This window comes from Drosophila melanogaster, chromosome X (assembly GCF_000001215.4).
Source record: "Drosophila melanogaster chromosome X".
In the NCBI taxonomy this organism is placed as follows: Eukaryota; Metazoa; Arthropoda; class Insecta; order Diptera; family Drosophilidae; genus Drosophila; species Drosophila melanogaster.
The window spans coordinates 20,034,319-20,054,385 of NC_004354.4; the positions used below are offsets into that span (position 1 = coordinate 20,034,319).

The 20,067-nt window shown below is 43.3% G+C and overlaps 2 protein-coding genes across 6 annotated transcripts in view, besides 1 other annotated feature; one reads left to right on the top strand and one right to left on the bottom strand.

Annotated features, from left to right (window-relative positions):
- Positions 1–2,615: part of a mobile genetic element that runs on past the window's edge.
- Dop2R (Dopamine 2-like receptor) overlaps positions 1–20,067 on the bottom strand; it is a 58,027-nt gene that overhangs the window by 29,639 nt on the left and 8,321 nt on the right. For 4 of the 5 annotated variants that reach the window (NM_001014757.3, NM_001031909.2, NM_001014760.3 and 1 more), the window contains exon 2: positions 10,589–10,704. The exons of the other annotated variant lie outside the window; for it this stretch is intronic. The gene's annotated coding sequence lies outside the window, so the exon portion shown is untranslated. The remainder of the gene's footprint in view (positions 1–10,588; positions 10,705–20,067) is intronic. 5 annotated transcript variants of the gene reach the window in all.
- Positions 16,976–18,201, top strand: CG9570 (uncharacterized protein). Its single transcript, NM_134524.3, has one exon. The coding sequence runs from the start codon at positions 17,138–17,140 to the stop codon at positions 17,768–17,770; it is 633 nt and encodes a 210-aa protein (NP_608368.1). The 5' UTR covers positions 16,976–17,137; the 3' UTR covers positions 17,771–18,201.

A 20,067-nucleotide genomic window follows, 5' to 3' on the forward strand; every position in this document is an offset into this window, starting at 1 on the left:
CAAATGATGTCCGACAACAGAGGATTCTACTGGGAGCCATCGAAAGGAACTTGGACGGACAAATTACACGATCTTTGGGACTTCCGAACATCGAAGATTGGCCTACCCTTAAAGCAAGACTCATCGCGGAATTTAAAATTCAAACACCAAACTACAAACTTCTGGAGAACTTCAGGGAGACACCATACAGAGGAAGCCTAAGAGCATTCTGCGAAGAAGCGGAGAGACGACGTCAATTACTAATTTCGAAACTACACCTGGAAGGTAACCAATCGGATTTTCTTATTTATATTCAGGGTATTAAAGAATCTATTAAGATACTGATAAGGAAACTACCAATACAATTATTCACTATTTTAGCCCATCACGATATTACAGACTTAAGATCCTTAATTACCATTGCACAAAATGAGGGAATTTATGAAGAACACATTAATTTTGAATTTTATGAAAAACCAGAATATCGTAATAAAAATTCAAATTCTAACCAGAATTCGAAAACACAAAAATTCAATACAAATGTTCAAACTCAAAATCGACCAAGTTACTCACAATATTCCCAACCCTTCCAACCTAATTTTAATCAATACATTCAACCATTTAGACCTAGCTATACACAGCAGATAACTAACAACCCACCCATGTGGCACGCACCTAATTATTTCAGACCCAACCAATACATAAACCCACAACCCATTATTCAAAAAAATCATTTCCAACAATATCCCAACAAAGCCCAATTTCCCCAAACAACGCATTTTAGAGGAAATACATACCCTCGACTACAACAACCCTCTACATATAAAAATACTAACTTCCCGATTACTAAACGACTAAGACCATCGGACAGTGAACAAACTAAAATGTCTATTGACGAAATTAGATTCCAAGACGCGCATGAATTCGAACAAGTCCAACCTAATTATTACGAGCAACAGTATTTTAACCAAAATCAATACAATCCGTATCAAAATCATAGCTTCATTAATGAAGGGCAACAACAAGTCCAATCTGTACAAATTAATAACAAACAAAACCAAAATAATTCTGAACTAAACGAAAATTTTCGGTTAACAGCCCCGGAAAATACGAATACATAAAAATAGTATACAAAGGGCGCTCATACAAATGCCTTCTAGACACAGGATCAACAATTAATATGATCAATGAAAATATATTTTGTCTTCCCATTCAAAATAGTAGATGTGAAGTTTTAACATCAAATGGCCCTATTACCTTGAACGACTTGATTATGTTACCCAGAAATAGTATTTTCAAAAAAACCGAACCATTTTATGTGCACAGATTTTCTAATAATTACGATATGCTAATTGGCAGAAAATTGTTGAAAAATGCTCAATCAGTTATTAATTACAAAAATGATACAGTTACCCTTTTTGATCAAACATACAAATTAATTTGAACATTAAAACATCCACTTGGATTAACTACAATGATAACCAAGTATTAATCATATCCCACATACCCATTTACCTTTCACTAATAAGCACAATTAAAATAATTCCTTACCCAGACTCCAACGGCTATCAGCTAGATTACACAGACACACAATCATATTTTGAAAAAGAAAATAAAGTTTATAATACCGAAAATAAAGAAGTAAAAAATGAATGTGTCACCAATATTATTAAACACTTAAATCCAATTTGTAATTTTAAGCCAGTACACACGAACGAAATAATAAAATACATAGAACCAAACACAATTGTAACCTGGAACTTAACCCAAACAATTCTTAACCAAAATTGCCAAAATTCAATTAATAAAATAAAAATAGAAGGAAACAAAATGATAAGAGTAACGCAATGCAAAATAGAAATCAATAATATAATTTTAAGTGAAAATCTGTTAGAACCAGAAATAGATTTGACACCACTATACACACCACTTAATATAACAAAAATAAAAATTGTAAAACACAACGACATTGTTGAGATGATTTCAGAGAACAATATTACACTTTACATACAAATGATCATTGTAATAATCGCACTAATTTTGTTGTACTCATATTTAAGATATGTATCATTTAAACCATTTATGATGCTGTATGCAAAACTTAAAATAAGAAAAAATCAAAATCAAAACACACCACAACAAACAGAAATAGAAGAAACTCCATTTCCCACACTATATCCATCAATCCCAGCCCAAGTATAGGCTTCTCTTTAAGGGAAGGGGAGTGACGTATTTGGGTGGTCCAAACCAGCCACTTCCATTATTTCAAAGAAATCAGTAATGCACTCTAGTAATTTTCCATAACGTATCCCAGCTGCGCAGCATTCGTTTATCTTTGGCAGCGCAGCCGTTCTTGTAAACATCCTAAAGCCTGACCTAAGCAGATTTGACTGCCCTCTTTCAACGCTACCTAATCTTAAGAACCCAAGAGCGAGGCTCTCCCGAAATACAAATATTGTTCAAATACTGAGGCTTCTCCTCAATCCAATTTGCATTTGATTTTTAGTCTTAAGCTGAGATCCAAAGAATAAAGTCGTGAAACTATTTCTCCTAAAACTATTTTTTATTTCTTGGCGTTGTCCTTAGTCAACTGACGGGACATTAGTTCGACTCATAAATAAAACAACAATTTTACTATATATATATAGAAATACGGACACACATTTGCGAACACGGGGTACAGAGGTGAGTGTGTGTGTGTGAGCAAGTCATCCAACCCGTGGATTCCCCCACTTAGATCCCGATCCCCCGGCAACCCTCCATCATCATTCACGCCGCCTGGCCAATGGTTGCCCCTTTTTTGCCAACGCATTCGCTTTTGCACACCCCCATTGTCAGTTTATATTGTTGTTTTTTTTTTTTGTTTTTTTTTTTCTGATTTTTTTTTCTGCGTGGTTCGTATTCTTTTCTAATGGAAAATTATTGAAAAGAAAAGCCAAATTGCACGCTCAATTTTCTGCAGGGTTCGGCAGGAGGCTGTCATGTCCTGTTATTTCTTCTCCCCAATGATTTTTTTCTAATGCACAAAAAGTGAAGTGCGTCTAAATTGAGCACAAGCTGTGAGTCGCAGAGCCGGCAAATGGAACAGGCCAAGGAAAAACCAACATCGCCGAGCAATCTGAGCGGAAAAGGATAACAGACTCCCAACAGCCACACTCTCACACTTGTCAGCCCAAAAAAGAAACTTGAACTTGAACGGATGTCCACGTAATCGACGGGCCACAAACCGCACTCTATGCAAAATGAGACTCTATATGTGGGTTACTACCTTTCAAAAGTACCACCCTTTATCGGAATTGTAGTATGTTGAAGTGGGAGAAAGACGATAGATAATAGGTAAGCTCTATAATCAAAAAGTCATAGAACGACGCATTAAACAGTGTATATAGAGTAGAAGAATTTATTAAGTGGTATGCACATACAATTATGTATTTATACATGGAAATTCCAATTAAATGGTCTTCTAAGATATAAGAAAAACTCCACCGGACTAAAAACACACAGTGCACAGAGAGGACTCGACCAGCTGAAGAAACCTTGAAGAACATTTTACTTTGAGGGGGCAAAGGGTGTATAATAAGTGAAAAAGTGGCCGACCTGCGGGACATTTCTCCTGCACTTAATCTACGTCGAATGGCCGGGAAAAGATGGCCAGGGACGTCGAAGGACATTGCCAACTGACTTTAAACTGGACTGCGGCGCTTTAAGCTTATGATTTATTCAAGCAAAACAATTTTGCATTACAAAAGGGCATAGAGCTCACGGGCCGCTGACCACCGACCAGAAAGCGCAACAAAGTGCTGGACACTGGTCGCCCCACGGGATTTTGAGGGGGGAAATGCGGGGAAAAGCACAGGAAAATGAGGGGAAAATGCGGGGCAGGCAAGCAGAATTATGCAGTGGGGCACAAAGGAAGAAAAGAAAGCGAAAAATGAGCAGCGAACGGGGCGAAATTGCCAAACAAAGGCCCCAGTTCCACAATTGACGTGGCAGCGAAAAGGCCGTCCCGAGAGCGAGGGGGGCCTCCGCTAAGGGGGCGTGGCACCGGGCTGTGTGCCCAGGGTCTGCACTTTACATATATTACAGATGCCTACGCCTACACACGGCCAACTTCCAACTGGACCGACCCGCCAAGTAGGCAACACTTTTCTGCACCAGCAAAAATTCAAAGGACCTTAAGCGTCCATTCATTCGTCCTTGGAAATGGACAGAAAAATGCTGGGAAAGTGGAAAAGCAAGGTGCTGTTATGGTGGTTGCCTAATCGGCATTTAATTCGGTTTATAGAAATTTTAGAATATTCAGCACCTGCTTAAGAAGTTGTAAGTAAATATGAAAGGATAGAAGATGCTTCGTTCAATGATATCATAAGGATTTTCTTGGAAATATCCCATTGGGATCTTATATTCGATACTTTCAGTGTGGGCTTTCCGTAAGAATTTCTTCAGACTTTACTAAAAGGCCAGAAGAGATTACACAGACTTCTCGATGGAAGTTAAATATTTAGTCGGTTTTTTTCGTCCTACTGTGGAGGAAAGCCTCCCCACATTTGCAACACATCTTTCTCTCTCTGCAGTGGAGTTTCGTGGCAAAAGGTGGACGAGTGGGTCGAAGTGCCACAACAATGGAAGCATAAAGGGGAATCCCCGGCGAAATCAATTTCAGTATCTTATTCGTGCCCATTTTCGCTTGGCGCAGTTCGCCAAAGGACGCTGCGGCTCTCTCGAACAAAGGAAAATATCTTTCATTAACTAATTAGCTTACTTTTTCCATTTAGAAGGGGAGCTGGCGGTGGCGGAGGCGGAGGAGGAGGATGTTGGTCCAATCTCTGTGGGTTTTGCTTTTGTTTCCAGCCTGAAAGGATAACGTGTAGCACGGTCCTCGCATTAAAACACAACTACTTTCTCCGTTCGGTCTTATCCTTGCTCTTGGGTGGAAAGGAAACAGACGGCTATGCCTTTGGTTTGCCTCCTCGTTCGGTCTTTGTTATTTTACGCTTTAGAATTCTTTTGGGCATGCCAAGCCAAATTTGTTCAGCCTCCTCCATCATCAGGCACCGCACCCGATTTTCGCTGGCAGGGGGGGTCCCTCCACCAATCCGTCCTTCACCGCGCTTTCCACTTTTCCACTTTGGCGTTTTTCCCGTGAATCGAGAAGCGTGGAACGTGGAGCGTGGAGCGTGGAGCATCGAGCATCTGCGGTCGGAGCCGCTTCGTCATCGTTGTTGCCTCGTTGCCATACACTTTGATTAAAGTGAAAATAAATGAGGGTCCTAGGCAACTGCTGTTGGCCTAGACCCATTCTCTGCCCCATTCCCAATCTCCATCTCCATCTCCACCTCCACCTTCACTTCCATATATATCCCAAATCCAATCCCCATTCCGTTCCATGGCCCATTTCCATTCCCATTGCGCCGTGTGCGTCTTTTTCAGCCGGTTTTCTGCTCGTCTCTGCTCCTTTATTTTTTCACCAGCTCTCCACTGCGGGCAACTTCATTAGATGGCTACAAACACAAAATTCAGGCGGGCCGAGCTATCCGTTTGCGTCTGTCTTGGCTACAATTAAATAGACCGTTATAACGCCGGCGATGAGCAAAAGGACGAACAAGGACGACGGTGGGCGAAATTCATTTAAATACGGGCCACAATCGGGGCCGGCGCAAATTAGTCAAAGCAACTGCTTACCAGCTCTGAAATTGCTGGCTTCCAGATCGTAGTGGTCCAATTTGAGGCCCAAACTAGTAGATGGAGCATTTAGCACTGGCCATCTTCCAGAGACACTATGGCAAAGGTGTGTGGGGAGGAAGGGGGGGGGCAAGTACTGGACATCATCACACATACTACATATATACATATCCCTTGCCAAACTTTCACAGTTGCTGTATAAACATAAAACTCCATATAGCATTTATACAGCCAAATTTGCAGTGGAATTCCATAATATCTTACAAAATAAAAAGACAACTTGTTTAATAAATATTTGTGTTTCCCAGGACACAGGACAAAGTAAATAAGCTGCATTAAATATGGAAAGGTATTCCGTATTCAGAATATCCCAGAAATTGCTACTAGCTTTACGGGCTAAGTCCAACATTATCTTACATTATATACCCTTTCCTTATACCCTCTTCATCCATGGAATGGCAGGTAAAAAGCCGAAGCAAATAAATAAATGCTGTACCTGTCGTGGGAAATTGAAATGGGACCCTTGTCCAAACTCTGGATGTTCGAGGACATTAGCCCGAGGGATATAAGTTTCGGAAAGTGGCCGTCCGAAGTAAAGGACACATTTTTCCCCCAGTGCAGGCGGCATCCAGCAACTTTTAAGACCCTCAGTTGCGAACTCATCTCAAGTCCCACCTCCCAATGCCAACAGGCTGCACATGGTCAAATACAATGGCCAATAAATTGGCGATCCGCCTGGCTTATTAACCGGCCAAGGAGGTGTCCTTCGCGTTTAATTCAATAATGCAACGGCAACTCGTTTGTTATTTAATGTGTGTGCGTGTGCCACGCCCACCGAGGTCCTGCCACAGAAGCAGAGGCTTCCACGGCGTCTTCAACTTCTCATTTCCACCGTTGCTTGTCAGATTTTCATGCGCTGTCATGTTCGTCGTGTCGCATTCGCCTTACCGAATCAATAAATTTGCTTCCTTGCCGTACGAGGAGCCGAAGCTCTCCTGCAGGAGTGTCTCCTGTAGATTGCTTTAATGCCAACTCACTTACGGCCCCCTCTCAAGCTCATAAATTTGTTGCCGCCCGTTTTAAACAATAACTTCATTTGCAGGCAACTTTTTAATATGGCCATGTAAATATATGCAGAGAGCTCCTATCGCATCGACGGGGTAAATCACGAATCACGACGAATCGGGAATCGGGAATCGGGGACCCAGTGGGCGGGCACGGTGCGGGGCGTGGCATGCGGCTCGACTCGCTGGCAGAAACTCAATTTAATGCAATTATAGTCGACATAAAATTGATAAAGTGCGCTGCTGCATGTGCCGAGAATAACCAGGCGAAACGAGGCTGCAGACTGGACAGGGAGGACTCCAACACACACCACCCACCAACCACCACCCACCACTCACAGCTCGGAGCACGGAGCACATATACTAGAAAAGGCGTAGAGTGTAGCTAGCTCACACAACCGTGAATGAGTGCACTGTGAGAAAAGACAACTCAATTGTTCGAAAAATATTTTAGTATTATATATTTCCAAAGCTGAAGAACACGAAAACTGCAGAAACTAAGCGCTTGATAGTATCCTGAAAATGGGATGAACAATATTAGTATTAGCTGCATTCTAAATGCAAAAATTATTTAATTAATTTTATGATTTCGACATGATTTCTGAACAACTAATTATACATCACAACATTCCTCTAGGCTTCATTAAGTTTCATTGCGAGTTGCCATGCCATAAATAATTCTTTTGAATTAAATAAAGTTACCTAAAAGTTGGTTTTTCTCAGTGCACGCCGGCACTTGCAAGCATTGGCTGTGGAAATTAATTACCAGTTGGTGCATAGAAATGCAAGGAAAAGAGCTGCCGTGGAGAACACAGAGAACCACCAGCAGCAGATACTTTTCGTTTTGATTCTGACTTCGTTCATGGCTGCAGCTGGTCCACCCTAGAGCACCTCTACTGGCCACTCGACTGTTATCGGCAACTGTGCGGGATTTCATAAATTTCACTGGCCATGCCAAATTAAAAAGAAAAATCGGCCACGCCGCTAAAGCTAACAAAAGTTGAATCGTTAAAAGGCAAAAAACGAACGAAAAATTTTGTGGCAAACTTTCACAAAAAGCATTCGAAATTACACAGAAAAAGTGTGACAGAGGAGGCCGGACTGGGTGACTGGGAAAACACAAGTGAGTGGGCCAACATCGGGCTGGTCAAATCGAAAATATTATACCACACAAATTGTATGGCAGCACATTTCTTGGCATTTGCACACTATGGCCTCTGACAATCGAATGCCAGTGAATGGAATTGTTAAAAGCCAACCGAATTTACTAATGTCTCTCTGAAAGCTCAACAATAAATTTTAATTCAAACATATTTTGGCAAATATTTTAGGCAACAATTTGCAGCTGTGAATAGAGCACGTAATTAAAGTGTGCGCATGGAAATAAAGTAGAAATTGGCTAAGTATTAAGTATTATTTCAAATACGAGTATATGAAATGCTCAGCTTAGAAACCGTTCTCTATAGGTGGTGAAATGTGTATTTAGAAGCTGTCGCCCACTTTTCTTTTTTCACTTTTGCGGTCTGGGTCAACTTGTATTTTATTTATATATATATATATATATATATATACATATATATATACAAGTGTGTGTATTTTTGACTGGCTCTCTTCCAGCGAAAATGTTAATAATTGGCTCGGCTGTTCAAGGCAGAAGGACCTTACAATAAATTGCCCGGGATATTATCGTTCCTGCCATCGCCGCCGCCTCGACCTTGTCCACCCACCCCGCCTATCGCCGCCGCCCACTTTCTCGCATCCCCCTCCCCCCGCCCCTCTAGCCGAACTGGAAATTGATTACAGTTCATTTCATTTTGGCTTTGTTTATTTCCTTGCCCTCGTTTCCATTCATTGGCCGACTTTTCCGCGCTCCTTACGCCAACTGATATGGCCAGCGGTTTTTCCATTTTCCATTTCAATATTTATTTGTGAGTTATTATTATTATTATTATTGCCGCGGCCGATTCGATTCGATTCGTTTCGATTCGTTTCGAACTTGCCCAAATATTACTTTCGCGCTTTTTTCGCTGACTTTTATTCCGATTCCGGGGGAATCACACGGTCCAACCGCTCAACTGTTTAAGCCATTTAGTTCTGTGTTCGAGCAGCGCTCATTTCGCACAATAATTTTGGGGGGAACTTTTCAAATCATTTCGGCCTGATTATTCTTACCATTACCATCCACGCCCAATCAAAAACACTTGGTCAATTTAAGGCCGCAACTATTTTGGGTACTTGCCAAAGATAAAAGTGATTTGCAAACGATTTATCAGCGATTTATCTTTGTTGCCCAAGAAATTTGTTAAATGTTACCCCCTTTAAACGGAAACTATTCAAAATTTTTGTTTTATATTTACGCAAGTCCACAATTTAATTGAGTTCGTTCGGATATTTCAGTGAAAATAAAGGCATTCTATTTTATGAGTGTGTGCAGATTGGGGCTGTTTTCATGCGCCAATCGTCTGGCGAATTTCAGTCGAATTTAATGGGAGTTGCGTTATTGTTTTTGGTTTTTTCCTCCCGCCCAGCAGATAAGCGCTCATTAAACTGAATAGCCAGCAGCGATAATTGCATAAGTTTGATTAGTTGTATAAGTCTCGTTTTAATAATGCAAAAGCCGATCTGCCACGTTTGCCAGACCCCAATCAACGCAGCTAAAATATTTAATTTGGCCTAACATATCGCAGACTGGACGGCCAAATATAATAGTGGGAGCACTTGAGTACGGACTAAATTATGTTTATAAGTGAACCATGTGTAGTGTATTGATTGAATGGCAGTTAAGCCGGGATAATACGAGGGTTCCTCAATGAGCCAGCATAAAAATCACATAGAAAAGGAGAGGAAATGTGAACTTACTTTGAACTTAAGTATTTATTGTTTCAAACTAAAAGGTTCAAAGAACAAAAAACAAAAAAAAAACTATTTCTAAAAAAATTAATCATTTGTGAGCTTAAATTACTGTTATTTCTTGTCATTAACATTATACCAAACACTGAGTACCATCAAAATCTGATTAGCCAGCACTTTTTGTATCACGTATTTAGCCCACATTTTTACCAGCTACTAGCAAATCATCTCGAGTTTGAGTTAACATTTGATTGACGTTGCCCAGATAAAGTGGTTAAATAAAATGAAACTCCTTGGGACCAGATTGCCACTCAAACCGAATTTAACTCGGCTTCTTCATCGCTGCTGTTCCGGGCATTAACTTTGTAGGTGGAAAAAAAGTAAGTCAATTCGAGGGTTAAGCATCTTGACTGCGCTTCCGATCCGCCCGCGTTGCCACTTGTCGTGCCGAAAAGTACAGTCGCCACTTGGAAATTTATGCGACTCAGCGGCTCATTAAACACCGAAGACGATTTAATACCGCCCGTCCCCCCCCCCCACTTCCTCAGCCACTTTCCACGACTTTCCCTGCTGATTAGCAGTGGATTGTTGTTGTAATTAATAGATGGCTACACCCGAGAACACCCCCAAAAACACCCCAAAACACCAGACACACCCAAACCACCCACCGCATTAGAGGGTTGCCAGGCAGCGGTATTTTGCACAGGAGGCGGTCCTTCCGCTGAAATCTGTCATAAATGGCACAGCGACAGAGGGCAAGGACGAAAATGCAAATCACAATGAGCCTTTTTATTTTGTTTGGCCCAACTTCGGACTGTCTTCGCATTATTGTTGTCGAGGCCACAAATATGCGCATAATTAATTTGCCGCCCGCTTTTTTTTTTCGGGATTTGCTGAGTAGATTAAATGGCATTTTGTCAGAGTGTAGTCTGTGTTTTAATTAACCCGAAAAAAATAAAAGGGACCAAGGGAACGGCGGTGCATTCAACTGTTGTCGTCCAATGAATACTTACCAATCGGCCGACCACTCCGGTGGTCCGAGAATTCCTGCCTCTTGAGTCCGGATTGCCCAAGGTCCCGATGTCCCGAGTCGATTCGACGCTAAGTACGTAATGCCAAAGTATGCGGTCTGCAAAGGAGCAACAAGCAAATGGAATTTCTTAGTTTACGAGCACCCAGTCAGCAGACAGCACGCGGCGGTATCATCATGAAAAATGCAAGCAGATTTGACAGCCATTTGCCACGAAAGGATGTCCCGACAAGCGCCATCCGGCCAGGATCAGGATGTGGCACATCCACAACCCGTTCCGCTTTGAGAAGCACTAGCACCAAGCACTACTGACGACTGACGACTGACAGCTGCTGGGCAAAAGGCAAAGGGGTCGAGTGAAAGCTGGTCACGTCACTTACAGCTCAAGTTGTGCCAGGATTTTTATGCCCGCTATGCAGTTGCTCCTCCTGCGTTTGCACATCCTGCATTTACTGGCACAGCCCGCAAACACACATGGTCATATGTACATATATATATATATATATATGTATGTGCATACCATATTGGCCGAGTTGTTCGCATGCTTATTAAATATTTTATATTCGATTCGTTTGGCCTGGCCAGGCCTCCGGCAGCCATAAATTAAGCCGGGCAATGAAAACATTTAAATTGCAATGTTATGCAGCCCAAAATGCCGGCATCGCCACCCACAAACAGTTCAATTAATTGTCCAATGTCCTTAAAGCACATTTTGCACTCATATGCATATTTTTTTTTGGGCTATGCGGATGCGTTGTTCTCTGGCTATTTATGTCCCCACCAGAATATACCACATTTTTTGGAACTAAAGAGTTGACACTTTGCGCCAAATAAACTGGGAATAAAGATAAACACCAGCTTATCGTTATTATAATTATCACAAGAGTGACATGTACTGCTATATATATACTGCTACTATATACTACTATACTATACCTAACTGAATAATCGGGCAGATTTCGGGACTCATAATAAGTCGCATCCGATCCAGTCAGCTCGTTGCTAGCTGACTATTTTTGTTTCGGATCCTGGCTAGTGCCTAATTGAAAAGTAATCCTTTTGCCATGGACGCTTCTACTATTGCTCCTGCACTGAGAAAAACGGACTGGCCTTTAGGTTTATATTTTCATAAAAAGTAACGTCAGTTAGACAAAAACCTAATGAGAAAAGAGGAGTTCTAGCCAATTGGTACAACCGTTTACATTGAAGTTATAACGTTCGACTGGCTTTCGAAAAGTCTGCTATAATTCGCTCAGTGCAGCCCTTTTTCCCACGGCTACACAAAAACACAAACATTCATATGCTCGCATTTTTGAGTTGGTAATCCACGCCAAAACAGCGCCAACAACGCGCAGCATGGAGCGGAAAAAATATTAATTGGAAACAAGAGGCTTTCTCCCCTCGGATTGTTCCGGTTTTGTCCAAATGCACTTAAATGCTGCTTTAAGTTGCGTTCCGGAAGGGCGTACATTTATGTTATTGTTGTTCTTGTTTTCAGCTGGTAATTATAAGCACAAAATTGTTAACGAGAATGCAACAATATTACTGCATTTTTATGGGCCCTCCACGAAAGTGGATCGTACCTTTTTTTTTTTGCACGAAAAACGTGCGGCTGAAGTACGCCTCAAAAATATTTGGTACAGCTCAGAATTTGTCTCCGCCTCATCACCATGGATAAATCACATCATATCAAAAAGTTCTAGCCTCTTTTTTTATCAGTGCTCGTACAAAGCCTATCATGCTCCTCCAACCGAAGCCCATGTTTCCTCATTAAGTCAGATTCTCAAACAGGACACTGTTTTGCAGGAAATTTCGGGAAGAGAATACTTCTCGCAACAGGACCTTTGAAGGCAGACGAACTTTGCCGCTAAATCATGCGACTGTCACTGGATAAATTTTCGAAAACAACCATTCTGTGTTTGTCTAGGGTATCACAGGCTGCTGCTGCTGCTGCTGTCACGCCCCCACCGCCAACGCCCACCGCTGGCGAGCAATTGGGACGCCAATACAGGCGTATTGTATGCAACACACTGTGTGTACTGTATACCCTGTGTGATGTGTACTGTTGTGGGTTGTGTACTGTGTGTTTTGCGCTTTGTGGATGGGCAATATGAGAGCGCTCGACGTGCGAATTTCGCGTAAATAAATTTAATATCTGACGCAATCTGCCACGAAAAACAAAGGGCCGAGAGCCAAAGAGAGGCGAAAAAAAAGAAGTGAGAAAAACGTAGAACATTTCCGCGCCACAACTGTGTTGTGCCTTTTCCTACTTTTTTTTCCTCCTCGCATTTTCCTGCATTTTCCGCCCCGCCATTGGCGGCGAGTGATAAAGGGAAGGGAACGTGAACGTAAACGAATTTGTAACTCGATGATGTCGGCATCGCAGCTCACTTTGTGCGCCGTATTCCAATTTCATTATGCAAAAATCCGGCGAAAGGCAGCGAGTATCCAGCATTCAACACCCCCAACATCCCAAAACACCCAAAAGACCGACTAGAATGCGCTGCAAAACTGATTAAACAAAACACGGGAAACGGACCGGATGCTTATATATCGCGGATTTCCATTTCGCAAATAAACATGAACTCTGCGATGTCCCATGGTCCTCAACAACAATGGATGCCACATAATTCGGTGCGAAAATATTGGCGTGACTAGCGCACTTTTTTCGTTTCCCATTAATTGGCTCCAATTGCACGCAATTATGGAAATGTTTTTTTCGACTCATCGGCTGAGAACGCACTCACAGTTCGCTGTCGAAATTTTTAGGAAATTATTTCTAAAGCTTTTAATAACAGCAAAAAATGCAACTCAATAACACAATAAATCACAGTTCGCCAAATTTTTTAATGTATTTGTAAGACTGTGACACTCCGATTGAATGGTATTCTGAGTAATTTCGATAGCTTCACGAAATGATCAATAAAAATATGTGTTCCTAAAGACCGATACAGAGATTCCGGTTTCTGTTCGTCCTGAAACACTTTGCATATTTCTAAAACTCCTGCCGGACATCGTTCGGTATCTCTGGTCCGACTTTTGCCGGCATATAACATTTTTATTGCCCTTATATTTGGCTGTCCAGACTTTTCCCCATACCATAGCCGCCCTATTGTTGTTGTTTTTCGACTTCGTTTCATTGAAATGTAGAATTTTTATGACACTTTTGCGTTGCGTCGCCCTGCTTTTCTGTGAATATGCAAATTCAGTACCACGCCTACATCCTATACATCCTATATATACTATATTCCTCCATGGACCGCCAACGTGGACAGCCTCCGAAATAAATGTATATGAAAATGCCCGTGTTTAAGTTTTTTAAGCGGCTGCTACACTCGAACAAAAGTAGTGCCCGTGAAAGGGCACAACATGAATGTGCATATGGAAAAAATGTAAGCAGCTTATTTACTTAAGCCAAAATAGTTGCAATAAACGAAAACTCAAGCCATGAAATTTCATTTATTACAATGCGACGACAACAGTTCTTTTTTTTTTTTGCGGTGTGAGAAACAGGATGCGGACACGGGGGCGGTAAAAAGTAGGCGTGGCGCACTGACAGTGAAAATATTTATGCATTTGGCCGTGAGGCAGTTTGAGAACTCAGCTGATGAGAATTGGTGGGTGGCCCCACTTTTAATGGCTGGCAAAGGAAATTTATTTTTTGAAGGGGGCTGGAGCTTCGACGCTTCGACTTCTTAGGTTGACTCAAAACTTGAGCTCAGATAAAAGTCATAAAGTTTGTCTCTGGAACAACTTGCTTCTCCGTGCGCCACTTCCGTCGCCTAGCCCCCTAAACTCCATTTGGCTACACTGACAGAAAATGTGCGTTGCTTACTTAGTAGTAACACAAGTATTCCTATAAGTAATAGAACGATATAATAGCGCTTCGCTTTTCAATGGCATCGAATTTCCCAGTTTAATACATACATACATATTTAGATCGCTTAGTTAGCACAGCAGGCCAAAAGAATGTTTATTTTTAAACTGAGAGCACAATGGTAGATTTTTATGTTTTATATAATTCCTTAGAAAGTATATTGTGGTCGTAGATCCATTGATTTCGAGCGACATGTGATACGAGTCCAAGGAATTGTTTGCTCACCTTTGTGTGGCCATCGTTTTAACATTAGGCGATTTCAATTTTCTATCGGGGAAACTCGAATGGCAGGCAAAGAAGAGGCGATGTGACAAAGCCGAGAACTTTAATTAAATATCCATTTCCGGTGCGGCATCCGATCTGTGCGAGTTTGTTTGTTGTTTGCTCGTGTATTAGTCGGTCTTTGATCTGTCAAATGGCAAGGCACGCAAAAACAAATGTGGAAAAGCCGCAGGAAAACTCATTTACTTGACCAGTGCGGCAAATGAAAGGTGGGTGGTGCGGGTGGTAGTGGTAGTGGTAGGGGTGAGGGGTTCTGCTAGAACGAAAGAAGGGCGCCGCCGATAACGTATGCATCGCACACTGACAAGATATATGATGGCAAACTTTAGCCAGCTTGCGTTGCTTTTTGTCGTTTGCCGCTCGCAGGCAAATGGCAAAAGTTTGATGTCCCCCCAACAACCATATCCCCACACTACTATCCCATGCGTGGCATTTGAAATGCTAATGGCAGATGAGCTTAGGCCAAAAGCTGAAGCTGGAAATCCAGAGCCAAAGTCAAAGTCAGACACACAGAAACTTGAAGGCTGGAGGCCTCATAATTGAATGTTTGGCCACTGCAGCCGGGTGGCCTTTTGTGCGGCCGGCAAACCCCAAGGGGCAAAGGTCAGGGTGCCCGACGAGGGACCAAGGACAAACTGTTGGCTAACTAATTTAAATATCATGAATTTAACATAAATATATGTATGCCAAAGCGGCGAGTGGCAAGTGGCAAGTGGAAGTGGCAGAGACAAAAGGGCCCATATCTCATATATCATATGATATCAGAAAAATCTGGTGACCCCTTTTGTTGCAACATTTCACATTTCACTTTCTGCTGCTGTTTGCCGTTTGAAAACAAATGCGAAATGTTGGTCGAAATCTGCATAAGCAAATAGTGTGCGTTCTTAGGGGATGGCACTTTCCCATGCCCCATGTCCCCATGTCCCCATGTCCCCATTTCACCATATCACCATTTTCCCAATTCCCCATTTACCCAGTTTTTCCCAGTTTTCCCATTTCCCCGAGTCCATTGTACGTGCTTCGTTGGCGGGACTGCGGGAATCAAACCAGAAACCAGAAAACCAAACTTTCAATGGACTGGCTGGCAGCAAGTCAAGCTGCCCAAAAACGGAAAACAAAAAATCCCAATCGACTGGGGATGGTATCCATCTTTTTAATCAAAGCCAACTCCCAATGCAAAATATTGCTCTACCCAAAACGATGGCACGAAACCAAGAGCCAAGATCGAAGGAGTATCTAGCGTTTATGTCCGAAAAAGAAGACACATTAATGGGAAATACATAATTTTGGGACTGGCTGGTAATAAATTTAAAGTTGTCTCTGGCGCTGAGTTGTCCAATGAGCACCAACCCCTCAGTCCTACTTCCGATTAACCCACCCGCTGTCAGTCTGCTTTTTTTAATTTTATTTTCGTCGTTCTCTACTTTTAGTCCCAGCTAAGCCGGAAGGGATCAAACGGTTTTCCCCGCCCGCTTTTGCCAGCACAAAAAAAATGAGGCAGAAATAAGGAAAGAAATAACATTTCGACAGCTGCCCCACTGCGAAAGGTGGGGCTACTGGGGGTGGCCTTTCCTCTGGGTCAATGAGCATCAGAGGTTGACTGCATAATTTATGAACATAAATGGGCGTGACAAGGGATTAGGGGGGCGGAGCGTGGCGGTCTACCAGCGAAGAACTGGGGGTCACCTAATGACCTGGCGCACTGCTAAATGCATGGAAATTGTCTGCGCCAGAGCGAATTACAATTAATTGGAAATATGGCTAAGCCCGGAATTAGCCCCGTCTGCAGGTGGGAGTATCCTCTTTTCCGCATTTTCACATAGCATGGTAAATCCTCGCCGAGGCAATTGAAAAACGAGAAAAATAATTATGCCAGCATTGACATAAAGATTAAGATTCGCCATGAATATTGCGATTAATAGCCGGTAGCTTATCAACTTTTCCAACCGTGGTCATTTTGAATTGAGTCGAAACAGGTATATACAGGTATATACTAATGGAAATGTAGTGCGAAATGTGAGATGATAGCAAGATTTGTAAAGAAAATAAAGAGCGTTGTAAAAGTGAAGTAGTAACGAATTCTTCCGTTATCCCGTCGCATGCTTAGGCAGGCGCATTCGTTACCAGTTTTTGCCTCGTTACGAAATGTTTTTCCTTCGATCACGTACTCCGCGCCAAAGTGCTCGAAACTTCAAAGCCCGGGCAACCAACCTTACATAAGCAAATCACAACGATTCGTTGAAGCTAGCACACACACACACATCCCTCTTTCGGCCTGTTACAAAATTTTTAATTTTACAAAATCGTAAAATAAATCGAGGAAAGTTGAAAAATTAAAAGTGCCCAATACACCCAGCATAACCAATCGCCACGATGACCTGCACATTGGTACTCCTGATTGCCAGCGTTCTGCACTTCCGAATGCGTGGCAGTTGTCTGCTGGACATAGAGCGTTTCCCGGTAATTCCCGGCACCATCTACGCCGGCCACATTGCCTACTGCGCCATCCTATACTTCCTGCACGACCTGGAGATCCTGCCCACGCGCTATCGTAGCCGGATGGGCTGGCTGACCACCTTCCTGATCGAACTGGTGTTGGGCGTGGCCTTCATGGAGGTCCTGGCCCTGTGGCTCTGGTGCAGCGTGGAGCACATCCTCCACCTGTCCACCCAGTTCGTGCTGCGCCGCTATCTGGGCGTCTCCACCGAAGTCTACCAGCGCTGGGAGTGGGCCATCATGGGTGGTCTGATGACCACGCTGGCAGCCATGCTCTGGATAAACGCCTTCGAGGCCACGGAGACAACTAAAGCAGAGAGGGTGTCGAAGGATGTCAAGGACATCCGGATGAAGGCGGTCCTGTGCCAGCGGGAGGAGAAACAGAAGCAGGATCACGATCTGGAGAAGATTGAGCAGCCTGCTCCAGAGCCAGAGGAGTCACAAAATCCTGATGAAGTGCAGCTGCCGGAGAATCATCTAAAGCTGCTGGCCACCACCACTGATTGCTAACCCCTTGTCGTCGCCTCCTGCAACTTGGGCTGCAGACAAAAAGACTTCGCAAAGCGGCCTCAATTAGACGAACGATCATGCCGGGACCAGACCAGACGAAGCAAATGTATTTATTCCAGCCAGATGGACTCGAAAGGCTCTAAAAGACCGTGCCAAAGGATACTGGGAATGGGGAACGGGGCGAAATGATGGACTGCAGTAAAATGTCTATGAAAATTGACTTGGTGTCCTGGCATTGAGAGGCAGTCGGGCGGAAGGAGCTGCCAGCGCCTGGATGCGCGTCAATTGACAAATTGTCGGCTCGACTGGCCCATTCGTCCTGGTTTTGCCTTGCTCCCCGTGCTAGGCTTGCTCTCAACTTCCCAAAACCAATACGAATGCCAAAATGCCAAAAATACAATCCCGGGCAATTTTAGACCCAAACAGAGCAGAAAGTCATCAGAAATGTTGTCTAATTTCATTTCGTTTCACTCGAAGGCCAATTTTTGGCTTTTATCATTCATACAATTTCTGGCAACGCGATTTTAACGCTGCTGCCCGTATTGCGTATACGCACTGTGGTTCACGGAATTATGGTTTTTTTTTTTTTTTTGCTGTGTGCGTGCCGCAGAGTGTGTGTGTGTTCGCTGTGTGTGTGTGTGTGTGTGTGTATTCCTAAGCAAACAATGGCCGAGCAGAGCTTTTGTTTATTCTTCCTTCGCTGTTGCTTATGTTGCTTATGGCCACCAACACAGGCACACTCATACAAAGATACCGAGCACTCATACACCCAAAGCGTGCCGAATTTTGGTGCGTGCCTGTTTTTGAGTCCCTCGTTCCCTTGACGGCCTCCCACTTCCACTTCCACTCCCGCTCCCAGTGCTATAGCCACTTTTCCCATTCTGTGATCCTGTGTTGTGTATTTATGGAAACATTGCTCCGAAAATATTTTAAGGACGACCAACTCTCGGATGAAAGAAATCCAAGGGATGCTGTGGGCGGACAGTGGGCGGACTGTGGGCGGGGTGCAGGTGCGGTGGAACCTTTGCCAGACACTGGAATTGATGATAATACCACCGTTGGCTGCTCCGAATACACAAAATCTGATGGAATCGAAAATGGGACAACTGACAGGCAGGAATCTGGGGGGAACAACTGCTGACTGGCCGGTTATTGAGTGCCCAAAGATGCGAATGGAGATTGTCACATCGGGAATCCTTGCGGGAATCATGCGAGGGCGTAGTAAATCGAAGTCATATCTCAAAAGATGACAATTAAACACGTACAAAGCGATCCAATTGAGTCTTGCGTTTATCAGCTTAAAGATAATTCCCTTCAGAAAGAAAATAGAACAGTTTGCCCTAGGCCTTGCTAATTACACATTAAATTCTATATACTTTAAGCAGGCAAATGCCAATTTGCAGTGCCGAAAATTAAATCATTTTCGGGTGAAATCCTCCAAGTCCCTTTGAAACTGGGGTTGACTATTATCATAGGAGGTAAAAGCACTCCGCAGATCATTTGTCCACGAAAACTTTTGCCTTTGGCGACTGCCTGTTGGTTTGTTTGTCTGTATGCCACTTTGGAGGACGAAGGACGGGAGTGTCCTTCGGCCCACTCGTGGCATAGCCAGCTGATGCCGAGGACAATGGCGGAGCGGAGGCTAATTAGCATCGTCAACATGGGCCACCTTAAGGTCCTGCGTCCTTTCTCGCTGCTTTTTCGCCAGCGAAGAGTGGCCCATCTGGCCCATCTGGCTGTTTGCAACATGATGCACGCGTCCCACGCTGCGCAGGACAAAAATGAGTTGGCCTAATGATGGTACAGCCAGCGCCCAAGCCACACCCACCCGAGACACCCAACCAGTTCTCTAAGGACATCCAGGCATCCCCTCGACATGCAAAACGCCAACAATAAAAATGTCACTTTCGCGTGTTGGAAGCCAGGAGGAAATCATTTTCACCAAATCGCAAAATGCGCACAGGAAACTGGTGGCAGTGGAGAGGGGGGGGGGGGGGGGCAGCGGAATGGGGCAAAGTGTTCTTATCATAAATCACAAAACCGCTGCCCCGTCGAGCGGCGGGGGATAATTAATTAATTAACAGCGTCTCATCATCATCGCCGCATTGTGAACTGGGTTGCGTGACAATTTCGGGAGTTTTGCATGAATTATTTGGCCGAAAGCGAATTGTCAGCAGAAAAACATGGCCAACAATTAGCGAACGCCACTTGCACTTAGTTCGCTATCGGCACGCACGCACCATCCCAGAAAATCGCGATCCCTCCTTGAAATTAATGCGATGGATGCACGATAGTTG